General features: G+C 31.4%; 1 protein-coding gene across 3 annotated transcripts; it reads right to left on the minus strand.

Annotated features, from left to right (window-relative positions):
• Window positions 1-228: 228 nt before the first annotated feature.
• On the minus strand, window positions 229-4,808 carry LOC107634247 (equilibrative nucleotide transporter 3-like). 3 transcript variants are annotated; one of them, XM_016337799.3, is made up of 10 exons: window positions 4,697-4,808; window positions 4,084-4,148; window positions 3,728-3,832; window positions 3,487-3,642; window positions 3,255-3,398; window positions 2,109-2,214; window positions 1,839-2,005; window positions 1,072-1,232; window positions 691-949; window positions 438-612 (listed from the first exon to the last, which is right to left on the minus strand). In XM_016337799.3, the coding sequence occupies exons 2-10, from the start codon at window positions 4,114-4,116 to the stop codon at window positions 505-507; spliced, it is 1,239 nt and encodes a 412-aa protein (XP_016193285.1). In that variant the 5' UTR covers window positions 4,117-4,148; window positions 4,697-4,808; the 3' UTR covers window positions 438-504. The 3 variants fall into 3 exon arrangements, with proteins under 3 accessions (XP_088365318.1, XP_016193285.1, XP_020974030.1); XM_021118371.2 differs by lacking the exon at window positions 4,697-4,808 and adding an exon at window positions 4,568-4,696; XM_088509192.1 differs by lacking the exon at window positions 4,697-4,808 and having other exon boundaries at window positions 229-612; window positions 4,084-4,403.
• Between the last annotated feature and the right edge of the window lie 7,461 nt (window positions 4,809-12,269).

Below are 12,269 nucleotides of genomic sequence, written 5' to 3' on the forward strand. Positions count from 1 at the left end.
TGTCAAATAATTTTTATTTTGAATTGAACTAATTTAATGATCAATTTTCGACTAATTAAATAATCAGCGAATTCGATCCGATTTTCAAAACCTATTAATAACTTAGTACTTATTGAAAGTAATTAATAACTTGGCACCATTAAAAAAAAAAGATGACATAATTTTTCAGAAGTAACAGCAATACCATTAAGAAGAAAGCAACACCAAATTAAAATTTTAAAGCAAAGATAAACAAAATTAGAAGCAACAACACTTATTTTAGAATTAAACTTAATTTGCAAAAATATAATTTCTATGTTCAACCAATAAAATAACTCATGATGACGCAATTAAAAATTACTAGATAATTATATAGAAATATTTATTCTAACTCTAACTCTGTAAAATAATAAATAAAAAAACCAATCTTAGTCATAGCTGATGCTAAAAATATATAAAAAAATGAGTCTTATTTAATAAATTAATAATGGCTTGACAATTTCCCTAGTTGGCATAGTGAAAATCTCACCACCCTTTACCTATTAACCACAACCAATCAAGTGTTACCCCAGCAAAAATGCCTGCAAGAAGAAACAACACCAATATGTTTCCCAAGGCATTTTGCTCTGGTCCCTACAAAATTAAAATAAATCAATCAATATTAACAAAAATTATCCGAATTATGGTATGTCAAATTTGTTTCAAACCTACCTTGTAACCTTTGGGTGCACTAGTAAGAACACAGACAGTGAGATAACCATTTGATAATCCCAAGAAAGATGTCAACAACATCATCCAACCTTGGTCACCATACTTTGAAGTGAAATAAAATGCCGGTATAAGTAAGATACGACTAATTATTGTTGTTGTGAGCAACTTTCGAGACTCCATTTTAATGCATTTCACTAGGGGAATGTATCTTCCGATTAAGTCAAACCCATTGTACATGGCAATCAAAACAAGAGCATACCTGAAACAATAATAGCATTGGAGAATATGTTAGATAATATCTGTATTTATAACATAAGATACATTAGAGATTTAAGCCTCATTTGATGAATGATATTACTGTGTTTATTTTCATGTACATACCAATCGCCCAAACTATGTTTTCCAGTGTCTTCTGACAAGAATCCAGGGAAGATAGACAGTGTTAGAGAATATATGAGGAACAAATCAATTGCATAATCAATGTTCTCCATTAACAATTGCTTCTTTCCTTTCCGCTCTTGTTTCTTTACATCTTCATTGTCCTAAAAAAGAAAAGAAATCTTATCTCATAAACGGAATCATGAAAAGTTTAGTAACTTCTATGAATACATAGGGAAGAAAAAAAAAGAATGGAGTCCTATCCTTTGGGATACATCTATGTATGTGAAAGTAATTCATGGTAATGTAATGGAGTTAAGCTCTAAGATCCTTCAAATTTGGTTGCATGTACTAAAACAGTCTTTGAGATCTCAATTATACAATTAAATCTCTGAATTGACAAAAGTACATTATATAATTCCAAAAGACATGATGAGTCACTTGATAGAAAATTATTAGGGATTAGCATAGTGCACTTTTGTCAATTTTAAGGATATAGTACAATTGAAATCTCGTGGACTATTTTAATGTACATAACTAATTTAAAACATCACTTTGAAATTTTAACTCTAATTTAATGTCCAAATAATTTTATAACCTAATTTGCAAGTCAATTGAAATGCATAATGATTTTAAATTGCAGTATGCAACGGTAACTAGAATGGAGCCACAACCTTGCTGATGTAGCGCTCATTGCACTAATTGTGGTAGCAACTGAAATTTGAAATCATGTTGGAATTGAAAAGAAAAGAAAAGAAAAAGTGGAGTACAGATGAGGTCTGGATGCCAGCGGCTGCAAGATCAGCTGAAACAGTTTTTGCTCCTTCTGATGCTGCTTTTGATCGGTAATACTTCACAATTGGTACTTTGGGAAACACAAATGCATAGAGAATGACACAAAGAAGCTCAAAGAATGTTGTTATGGCAAAGAACAGAACTGCAAATCAAAGGATCAATAAAAAAGAAAGAAAGCATGATCAGTGATTAGTAGTTTAACTAATTTTTTATGTTCCAGAGAAATTATGTTAGTTGGAACTTACGTGCTCCTTTGCGAAGACCATCTTTGGAGTTCTCAAATGCAGCTTTTGTAACTAACCTCAAAGCAGAAGTTAATGCACCCGATGCTGCTCCACCAGCAAGGAAAGACTACAACAAAATGACACCACATAAAAAAGTATGCAGGAGTTAATGGAACTATTTAACACATTCAGAGACACAAATTTGTTTAGAGAAGGAAATTTATATAAAAATAACTTCTTTTTCTGGCTTTTATCCAAAAACAAAAGTATTGGAACAAAAATTTATCTTCTATGTTATATCTTTGTTTAACATCTCTTTATTTAGTGTTAGTTTAGATTGGTTTTTTTAAGTGAAAAAAAATAATTTTTTTATAAAATAAAGTATTTTTATTTAATTTAAAATTTATTTAAATTCGTATTTTAAAAAAAAGTATTTTTATTAAAAAATAAATTATTTATTTTTTTCTAAAAATTAACAATACTTTATTAAAAGAAAAATAAAAATAAAAATGATTTTAATACTTAAAAACTTTTTTTAAAAAATCTATCCAAATATAAAATAATTTTTGTCTGTTAAAAAAAGATTTTATTTAAAAAAATAAAAAAATAAATACTTTTTTCAAAAGTCAATTCAAACCGATTCTTATTATCATAAAAGTCAAAAACACTTATCAATAGAATACGAAAATATGACCCAAAAAATAATTCACATATAACAAACAATAATAATATCATATTTAAAATGAAACTATCTATTACCTAGATCTCTTTTAACTATCTCATGTATAATATTTTAGGTTTTTCTTTATCTTTTATATTCTATCTTCCATCTAATTTACCATTTCAATTGAATATTCTACCAATCTTCTTTTCACATTTCTAAATTATTTAAGATGAGTTGTTACTATCTTTTCAATAATAAATGTTGCTCTATTTTTTTCTTTTATATCTTTGTTTCTTATTTTGTCCATTCGGTGTGTGACCGGTAATCTATCTCATCATCCTCATATTTGTCTCACTTAACCTCTATTCTTACTCACATTTTCCGTCTAACATTCTGTTAACCGGTCTAGTCGCAGTCCAAGAAAATCATATAAAATTATTAATAAAAGAAAGTAACATTGTGAGGAAGTTTATACAGAGCAATTTTGCAATGGTGACGCTGACCTGAAGCAATTCAGGATGCATATATGAAAGGTCTCCCACCATTCCACCTTGGACATGAGCATCTGCTATTCCAAATGCACCACCTACTGCACATATACCAATGAAAGTTCCAATTCCTCCTCTACCAGATGTTGCTAAATCTATCTACAAAAGACATAAGCAAAAATCATGTTCTGACTTCTGATGAATTAAGAGAGTAAGAAAAGTTCACAGACTAATGATCAAGACTTACAACTAACACCAAAAGAGTGGCTGCGAAGAAAAGAATGTATCCAAATAGGTTCCGAAATCTTGTGTTTATTCTTTCTTCGTTGTAGGCAAGTGTTGCAATCGTTCCAACTGCAAATGGCTGGTATACAAGAGTAAGAACTCTTGAGGGGTGATATCTCTGCACAAGAAAGGAAAAAATGAGATCAAAATTACTCTGGATTGAACAACACAACAATTGAATCATCAGAATACTGATAAATTACCGGAAACAAGATAGAGTAGTAATCTGTTATTGTGAGCATACTGTTCCATGAGAAAAGACATCCATTTCCAAGAAGCCAACACACTGCTATTGCTGTATACTTTCCCTTTTGATCATGCCAATAATGAACAATGCATGTTTAATTTCTTTGGTACCAAATAATAGATTCTTTGTTAACTTGACACTGAATCGAAAGGAAGACTTGGAGCAACGGTTGAGTTGTTTCCGTGTGACTTTAAGATCACTAATGTAGTTATTAGGTTAGACTGTATCAATTTCCTTTGCCAAAGCACTAAACCTACTCACTCACACCATAATTTCCAAAGAAAATATGAGAATTAAAAAAAAAAATTAAACCTGAAGTCTCGTTGGAGGATCTGCGGTAACCATGGCTGCCTCGGATACTTCCTTTTAAGCTAGCTCTGAATGAAACAAGTAATTGAAATCTCAATCAAGATAAAAATATGGAGCAGCAACTATGGGTTTAAATTTAAACCACACAAGCAGGGGAAGAATTGAAGAAACAAACAAGGATAACCGTTAATAATAACATTAGAAATAAATGAATGAATAATAGTCCAAATATTCGTTATAGTAGCGCAAGACAAACGATGATTAGTATGATCACCAACACAGCAATATCAATATTCTGCCACATCCATAACACTTCACTTTTAGAATTTTTGAGATGGTTTTATTGTAAGTTATAACCACACATGCATAGTTACCTTCTTTAAAATCTTAGATAACACATAACAATACGCTTTAGATAAACTCTTAGAATTCACTGCCATAGTGACAAAATTTGCAGTATAAAATCAATAATTGATTAAAAGCATACAACGATATTGCTGGCACAATGCGTTTTAATGGAATCCCAGTTGTTTTATGAAATGCAAATTATAAACAAACCGTACGAAGAAGAGATCAAAAGAAAGAAAAAAAGAAATTTAAATAAAACAAACCGTACGAGTTTATTTTGTTATGATCATTCCATTTTGTATTGCATTGCATTGATTTGTTTATTCCCTTGCTGCATTAAGGACGCTAAGAATAAAAAGGCATACATGCCTACCGTTTCGGCCGTTTTGCGGGCAATCATGTACAGCGCGCGCGCCCACACGAATCAAAATGCAGCCCCGATCAAGAGAACATGCCACTGGCCGTTGATTCCCTCCAGTTCGATACGGGCCACGGCCCATCCTGGCCGTCCAATTTCTTGGTCACCATCATTCTCATTTTTTATGCCCTTTTTGTTTAGGGAAACAAAGAAGGGGTCCCTCCTTATGAGGGTACTTTTTTATTCTCTCTTATGGGCCGTGTTTCTTGGTTGTTTGGATCACGTGAAGGGTGAGCTGATGGATAAAACCAGCGATGAGATTAGGAGTAGTTTGGTTCTTACACTTTTTTGGCTTAGTTTTGGATGGGGGGTTGGGTTTGGTATCTAGCTAAATTTCAGGATTCACATTCCATTGACATGTCCTCTATATCTGTACATGATGGGTGCTAGTAAATACCAGGCCTCACATTTTGCATTGTAACAAAGTGCCTTTTTCTTAATTTGTTTTTCCCAATTTTGATTTATGATCTTTTATCAATCAATAGTTGGAACTTGGAATATTCACCGTGGAATCAGGTCATTAATTTTTTACAATGATCATTGCTTCACCTATTCAATAAAAAAAAAAAAAGAAGTTGCTTTTAGTCTAAAGTGCGATCTATAATAATAGGAATAATTTGATGGGTTCATCTAGTGTAAAGATACTTATTCATACAGATTTACAGATTTTTATCTTTATTGAATTTGCTGTGGACACGTGTTATTTATGTAGGAGGCTGATCGAAGGGCTGGGTCAGCCGGCTGGAGTGCACAATTTAGAATGGGGTTCTCATTTTAGAGGGTCCCGTTAACGCTTGTTGGGCCTTCAGGTTTGTTCCCAAAAAGAGTGGGGGTAACCACTCTAGTTGTTGATGTGGGTCAGTCTTCTCCTATCATCCAAAAAAACCCTAGCAGCGTCCACCAAGATTATTGCTATAGGGCCTGGTTATGAAGAAACAATGAGCAACGACTAAAACATCAACGTTATCACATGACACAATAAGATTATTACTCGATGATGATGATGATCATAATAATAATAATAATAATAATAATAATAATAATAAGTAAAATCCTTAGAGAGTATGTTACAATAAATTCAAGAGAAAATTTCACTCTATTACTTTGCGAGATGCTAAAATTATATTCCCCTCCCTTCTATTTTATAAATGTACATTCTCTTCCCTTCTAACTTTTAAAAAATCTACTCTTTAATATATTTTAAATTTTTGTGTTAACTAATATTAACTTTATTCATTTTTTACGAAGAAAAAATTATTTTTTTAAAAAATACCCATTAGCAAAAATTTTATTGATTATCATTAAATTTTGTTTACCAAAATAGTCTTTAAATAAATTATTTTTTTATTGATTAAATTGTATTTTTATTAAAATACTTTTTAAGAAATTAATAATTATATTATTTTTTTCTAAGATACCTATCCTTCAATAATTTTTTAATTATTAAATTATGATTTTACCAAAATTTTTGTTAATAATTAATTTTATATTTTACTATTAATTTTTTTATATCAATAAATATTATTGTAATAGTAAATAAAAAAATCTTATCACTGTTAATATGTATAAAAATTATTATATGTTGATGGTAAAAAATAATCTTACTAAAATTTTTTATTTAATGATAAAATAATATATATAGATATCGAAAAATTAATAGTAAAATATAAAATAATTGATAACAAAAATTTTGGTAAAGTTATAATTTATTAATTAAGAAATTACTGAAGGGTATTTTTCACAAAAAATTATTTAATTATTAAGTTTTTTAAAAAATACAATGTAATCAATAAAAGAATTATTTATTAAAGAATAATTATCTCTAAATAGAGGGGAGAGAGTCTCATTTTAGCATCTCGTAGGGGAATGTAATTATCTCTAAATTCAGAGATGAAACAATTTGCTATTTTTGTATTTAACAGAATCAAAAGATGTCCTATATAAAAAGGGAGCCACTCAAATAAAGGAATTTGGATCCTCTAAAGTTTGAATTTCACTTTAGAGAGTAAAGTGTGATCTTCTCCCCTTGAATAGTTTCTCTTTCATATTTATTATTGGTCCCACCTATGAAATCAATGGTGAGAGATCACACTTTACTCTCTAAAGTGAAATTCAAACTTTAGAGAATCCAAATCCCAAATAAAGATACCTAAAACGTCTTTTATTAAAGATATTTTTTAATAATTAAAATTGAACATAACTGATAGGTTAATTGACCTTAATATTTAAATTAGCATTTTTTAGAGTGCACCAATATTCATAATATATATTTATAGAATATAAATGATGAATCGTATATAAAAATAAGTTGCTTTATCGTTAATGTTTATTGTGATAAGTTTAATCATATCAAGTTTGGAGTTCACTAATTGAAATATAAAATTTAAAATGAAAATAAAAACTAAATTAATTAACCTCAATTTAAATATAAGAATAATATAAGTTGATATTTTTTTTAGTATGAAAATAATAATAAAACTTATTCATTAAATTAATTACATAATAAAAAATACAAATAATTCGTTAACTAAAAAAATAAAATTACTATTTTCTCATATTATATTTTTTTAAAAAAATTAAAAATTAAATTAACTCTTAATAAATTACATATTAAATATTATTATTTATATAATATATCTCTATATAATCAATTATTTTAAAATAATTTAATTTATATTTTTATTGAATAATATTTATTTAAAATTATAATTTTAATTCCCGTGAGCACAGGAGATAAAACTAGTTTCCTTTTTTTTTTTTTTTTTTTTTTTGGTCTTGGAATAACCTTATGCTAACTCCATCGGGTTAGTAGTTTCACTATAAGGACAGCTTTTCTTTTGATTTATTTTTCTCCTGCGTTTTTTTCACTCCTTTTTTTTTCCACCACTTCCTTACTTTTGACTTGAATAAATTATTTTTTCAGTCCATTACTAACACGGACCAAACGCTCTCAACAAAGTATATCATTGGGCCATTCTTTGAGGAATACGAGCAACCCACCGTTACGTTGCACGGGCGTTATATGTGTCCCCGTAAGAGCTGCCTCAAGCCAGCCATCAGCCATCAAGGGCCCCCTATGCGACAAATTTGTCAAGCCGCCTCCCTCCAGCCTCGACACCATAACCACGTGTCGCTCACGAACTAAAGCAGAGGGAATATACGAATCTCTGTATGTTCATTCATCTGTACACTATAATTCTCCTAATTAGCTATGAGGCAAAACCCCGTTGATTGATGAATAGTGTGCAAGCTTATTTTCACTTGACCAACCCGTTTATTATTTGAGCTAGCTAAATATTAGTTAATAGGGTATGGACAAATTTTGTCTAAAGTAGGCAATGCACTAATGTGAAACCATAACTATGAAAGAAAAAGAATTCATAAAACTTAGTCATAGTACATGCTGCGGTGGAAAGGGAAAATGATGATGAAATGAAAATATGAAAATATTCTTTGATGGATAATTAGATAGCTATCACATGAAAGATATCATTTTATTTCACTACAATAAAAATCATTTTTAGCGGTCATTTATTTTGTTTTTAGCGGAAATAAAAATAGCTGCTAATATATTTATCGGTAATTAGACATTAGCCATCTTATGCTTTGTCGTTAAAAAGTTTTAGCGGCAATTATAACATTTGCCGGTAAAGACTTTTTTAATGGTCGCAAAAAGTATATAGCTATTAGTGATCATTTTTTTGGCAATTTATATGGCCACCAAAAGTAATTCTAAAATTGCAATGTTATTCATTTTTAGCAGCCATTACTATTGCCACCAAAACTCTTTACTAGCAATTTATATGACCACTAAAAATAATTTTAAAATTGTAATGTTATTTACTTTTAGTTGCAATTATTATTGCCGCTAAAATCTTAAGACCTTTTTTAGTTATATTATACTCATTTTCTTAGAAGCAAAAAAATTTCTTTTTTTTTTCTTAAATCTCAATTATTTGTGTCAACAACAACAACAACAACAACAACAACAATATTATTATTATTATTATTATTATTATTATTATTATTATTATTATTATTATTATTATACTGAAATTAATTATTAAAAAATAAAATATTTTATTAAACTCAAAATATTGATACAAAAATTTTTTTTTAAAAAAATAATAAATCATGTTATAAATCTAAACAATAAAAAATGCTACAAGCCTATAACTATGTTTCATCAAGTTAAGCTATAATAGTAGTAAGGGAGAAAATAAAGGAATAAACATAAATTGTATATAAGTAATAAGTTGCCACTGCATCTGAAACAGAATAGAAAATCATTGTCTACAGTAACAATTCAAAACAAACAAAATAAATAAATGAATTAAAAAAAATCAGGAAACCATCATTGACAATAACAATTAAAATTAACAAAACTTAAATCAATAGAATTAGCCTATGCTCGTATCTGAAACCACTTAAAGTGTCAATTATCTATGTGTAATGAATCAAAAAAGTTTGGTTAATCAAAATGAAAACAAACTATATCAAATGTTCTTCAAATTTTTGCTTCCATCTCTCTTCATAGTTTATATACCTTCTGAAAAATATCTTTAAATCTGTAACACTATCAAACTGTAAATGAGTTTAAATATCAACAAAATAGAGAATAAGTTACTAAATCTAATTGTGTTTAGCAGATTGGATTAGCCGTATTCACACAAGTCTGTGACTAGGCTTACAATTACAAATGTTTTATTTATGCTACTAGAGAGATATATAAAATAGTAAATACTCCAATAAAGATTTTATTATTGTCATTATGTGAAAATATTTTATTTTGATCATTAGATAATAAATTATAGGGTTTGATTTTTATATATTATAAAAGTGCTACTTTTATTTAAAATGTGGCCAAATAAATAAATTACACTTTTTAAATAAAAAATTACCATAAAAAATATTTTTAACATCTTCGTTGAAGTAATTATCATATAAAATATCTTTATACATCTTTTATTAAGGGCATTGGTATAATTTTCAAATATTTTAATTTTTAATAACGACAGTTCATTGATAAACTAAATGAAATGCATAATAGACCGTATAGGTCATCAACAATAGAAAGAGATGAGATTTTTCTTTTATTTAAAAAAAAAAAGTAATCTAATTAGGAGTGCATAAGATCCGGCTAATCCTAAATTCAGCTTGGTCTTGAATTTTTGTCTTTTCTAATCAGTTTTATTTTCTCTCTCGAGTTCAAACTATATTTCTAATACTTCTAGTCTAATCCAAATTCATATTCCATATCTAAAATTATATATATTTAGTAAAATTATTAATGAAATGCTATACTTTTCTATTATAATTAATATTTTAAATTATGTAATATTATTTTTTATAGCAATTTATTTTTATATAAATATTATATAATATGTATAAAATTTAATTTTTATGTGTAAAATTTTATTAGTTTGTTATATAATTTTAAAAGTTATATATTTCGGGTTACGAGATTTTTTAAGAGTTATAATATGAAGAGAAAGAAAACGCAAATGATGAATGTGATATTCATATGAATAGTAGTTGTGATACAAATAAAGAGTCTTTGCTCTATTTACACAGAGTTATGCACCAACTTCAGCATATGTATATGTTCGGTAGGTCGAATATCGGATGGTTTGAAAAGATCTTTGGGTCAGTTGGTGGGTTGTGGCCTGGATTCGAGTCGCGAGGGTTGAAATTGGAGCAGCCGACTTTTCGAGCTCTTCGTGTGGAGGGGGTGGCACCTGCAAAGACATTCTGACGCTCTAATCAGTCAGGTGTGCAGACGGAAAGTGAGATAATGGTATGTGACGTACCTTGGGGGAGGGGTAGGACCCTCCCATATATACCATGTCAGAGGTGGGTCCCACAGGAGCAGACCCACCTTCCCCGAAGCTTCCTTCACACAGCTGTAGCAGTGAGTTGTCAGGGACGCGTGTCCGGGTCAACCATTGGCGCCTCGCACCCGACCGTTCGGGTCGGGTGGTCCACGGGTCGGATCGGCCCGCAAATGGTCTGGGGCAGGCCGTAACAGTGCCCCCAACGCGCCAGCAATGATCGTGAGGGCTATTGGTGGCGTGTTATGCTCTCTTCGAATGTTGTCGCTAGATCGGCCGCTCGTGGAGAAGACGTGTCTCTTGCGCGTGTGTCTGTTCGTTGCCGGGGATAACCGTTCGTCACCTCGTTCTTCGCGCTGGGCATTTAATGCTCATAATGGGTTGTTTCAAACCCTGTGAGTAAAGACTCTTTTACCCCTGCCTTTCGCGCTTCATGTCAGTTTTTTAATCTCCTAATCAGTTTCACGCTCCATTTTCGTTCCATTTCCTTTGCATTCTCCTTCTTTCTTCCTGAATTTCCTACTGTGATCTTCGTGTTTCTGAGCATTCATCCCTTCCTGCTTTCCTCTCAGCTATTACAATCAATCAGGTAAGCACTCTTCTCCTCTTTCTTTGCTTTACGTTTGTTTCACCTTCATTATCAGTTCTTCTGTATGCATGTTGCTTGTTTGATTTGCATGCTAGATGATCATAGTGTTAAGTAGGTGCGTTAGGGGGTTACCATTCCAGAGTATTAGCTTTTTAGGCTTTTACTTGAATTCTGCTTCAGCCATGCTTGATCTTAGTTATTGAATAGGATATTAGTTTTTCTGGACTCTCGAACTCATAGACTAACCGAGTGGTACCCCCACTGTAGGTATGCCTCGCGTCGTCTCACGAGCTTCCACCTCCGCCGCAGGTTACGATCCCTACGCTTGGGTGACTTCCGACGTGAAGGACTCCCCGAACCAGATGGGCGAGGAGGAGCTTACCGAGTTTCGCCAAGTCGAGTACTTGTGCGGCGGGACTGACGAGGAGGCCAACTATGACGTTTTTGTTCCTGCCCCCAACTAACGACTATACGAACTCAATTTTCACTCCCCCCGGGTTGCCGATTGGATTTGGTTTTACAAGTCCATGTTCACCCAAGTGGGGGTTCGCATCCCTTTTCTGCTTTTCAAATGGCGCTCCTTAACCGGATCTCCGTGGCGCCATCGCAGCTGCATCCGAACAGTTGGGCTTCCATCCGATGTTTCGAGATGGTGTGTGAATATCTGGAGCTACCGGTGTCCGTCGACGTTTTCCTTTTTTTCTTCAACCTCACGAATCCTTCCAAGGAGGGGAAAGCGAGGAAAGGGTTCATGTCCTTCTGATCTGCCCAAGGTCGGAGGATTTTTGGCTTGTTCGAAGACTCTTATCATGGGACAAGTATTTTAAGGTACGTCCAGTCAAAGGTCGCCATCCCTTCTGGTTGTCATTAGAAGGGGAATGCCTCATCCCGACGTATTGGAGTTTCGGGGCGGGGTCCAACACCTTTATCAAGGTGACTTATAAGGGGATGTCCGTTGTGGACAGAAATATGCCGACGTGTTGTTGGCCGTTTTTGGGAGGAA

Source organism: Arachis ipaensis, chromosome B3, assembly GCF_059453495.1.
Source record: "Arachis ipaensis isolate K30076 ecotype BB chromosome B3, ASM5945349v1, whole genome shotgun sequence".
NCBI classification, from domain to species: Eukaryota; Viridiplantae; Streptophyta; class Magnoliopsida; order Fabales; family Fabaceae; genus Arachis; species Arachis ipaensis.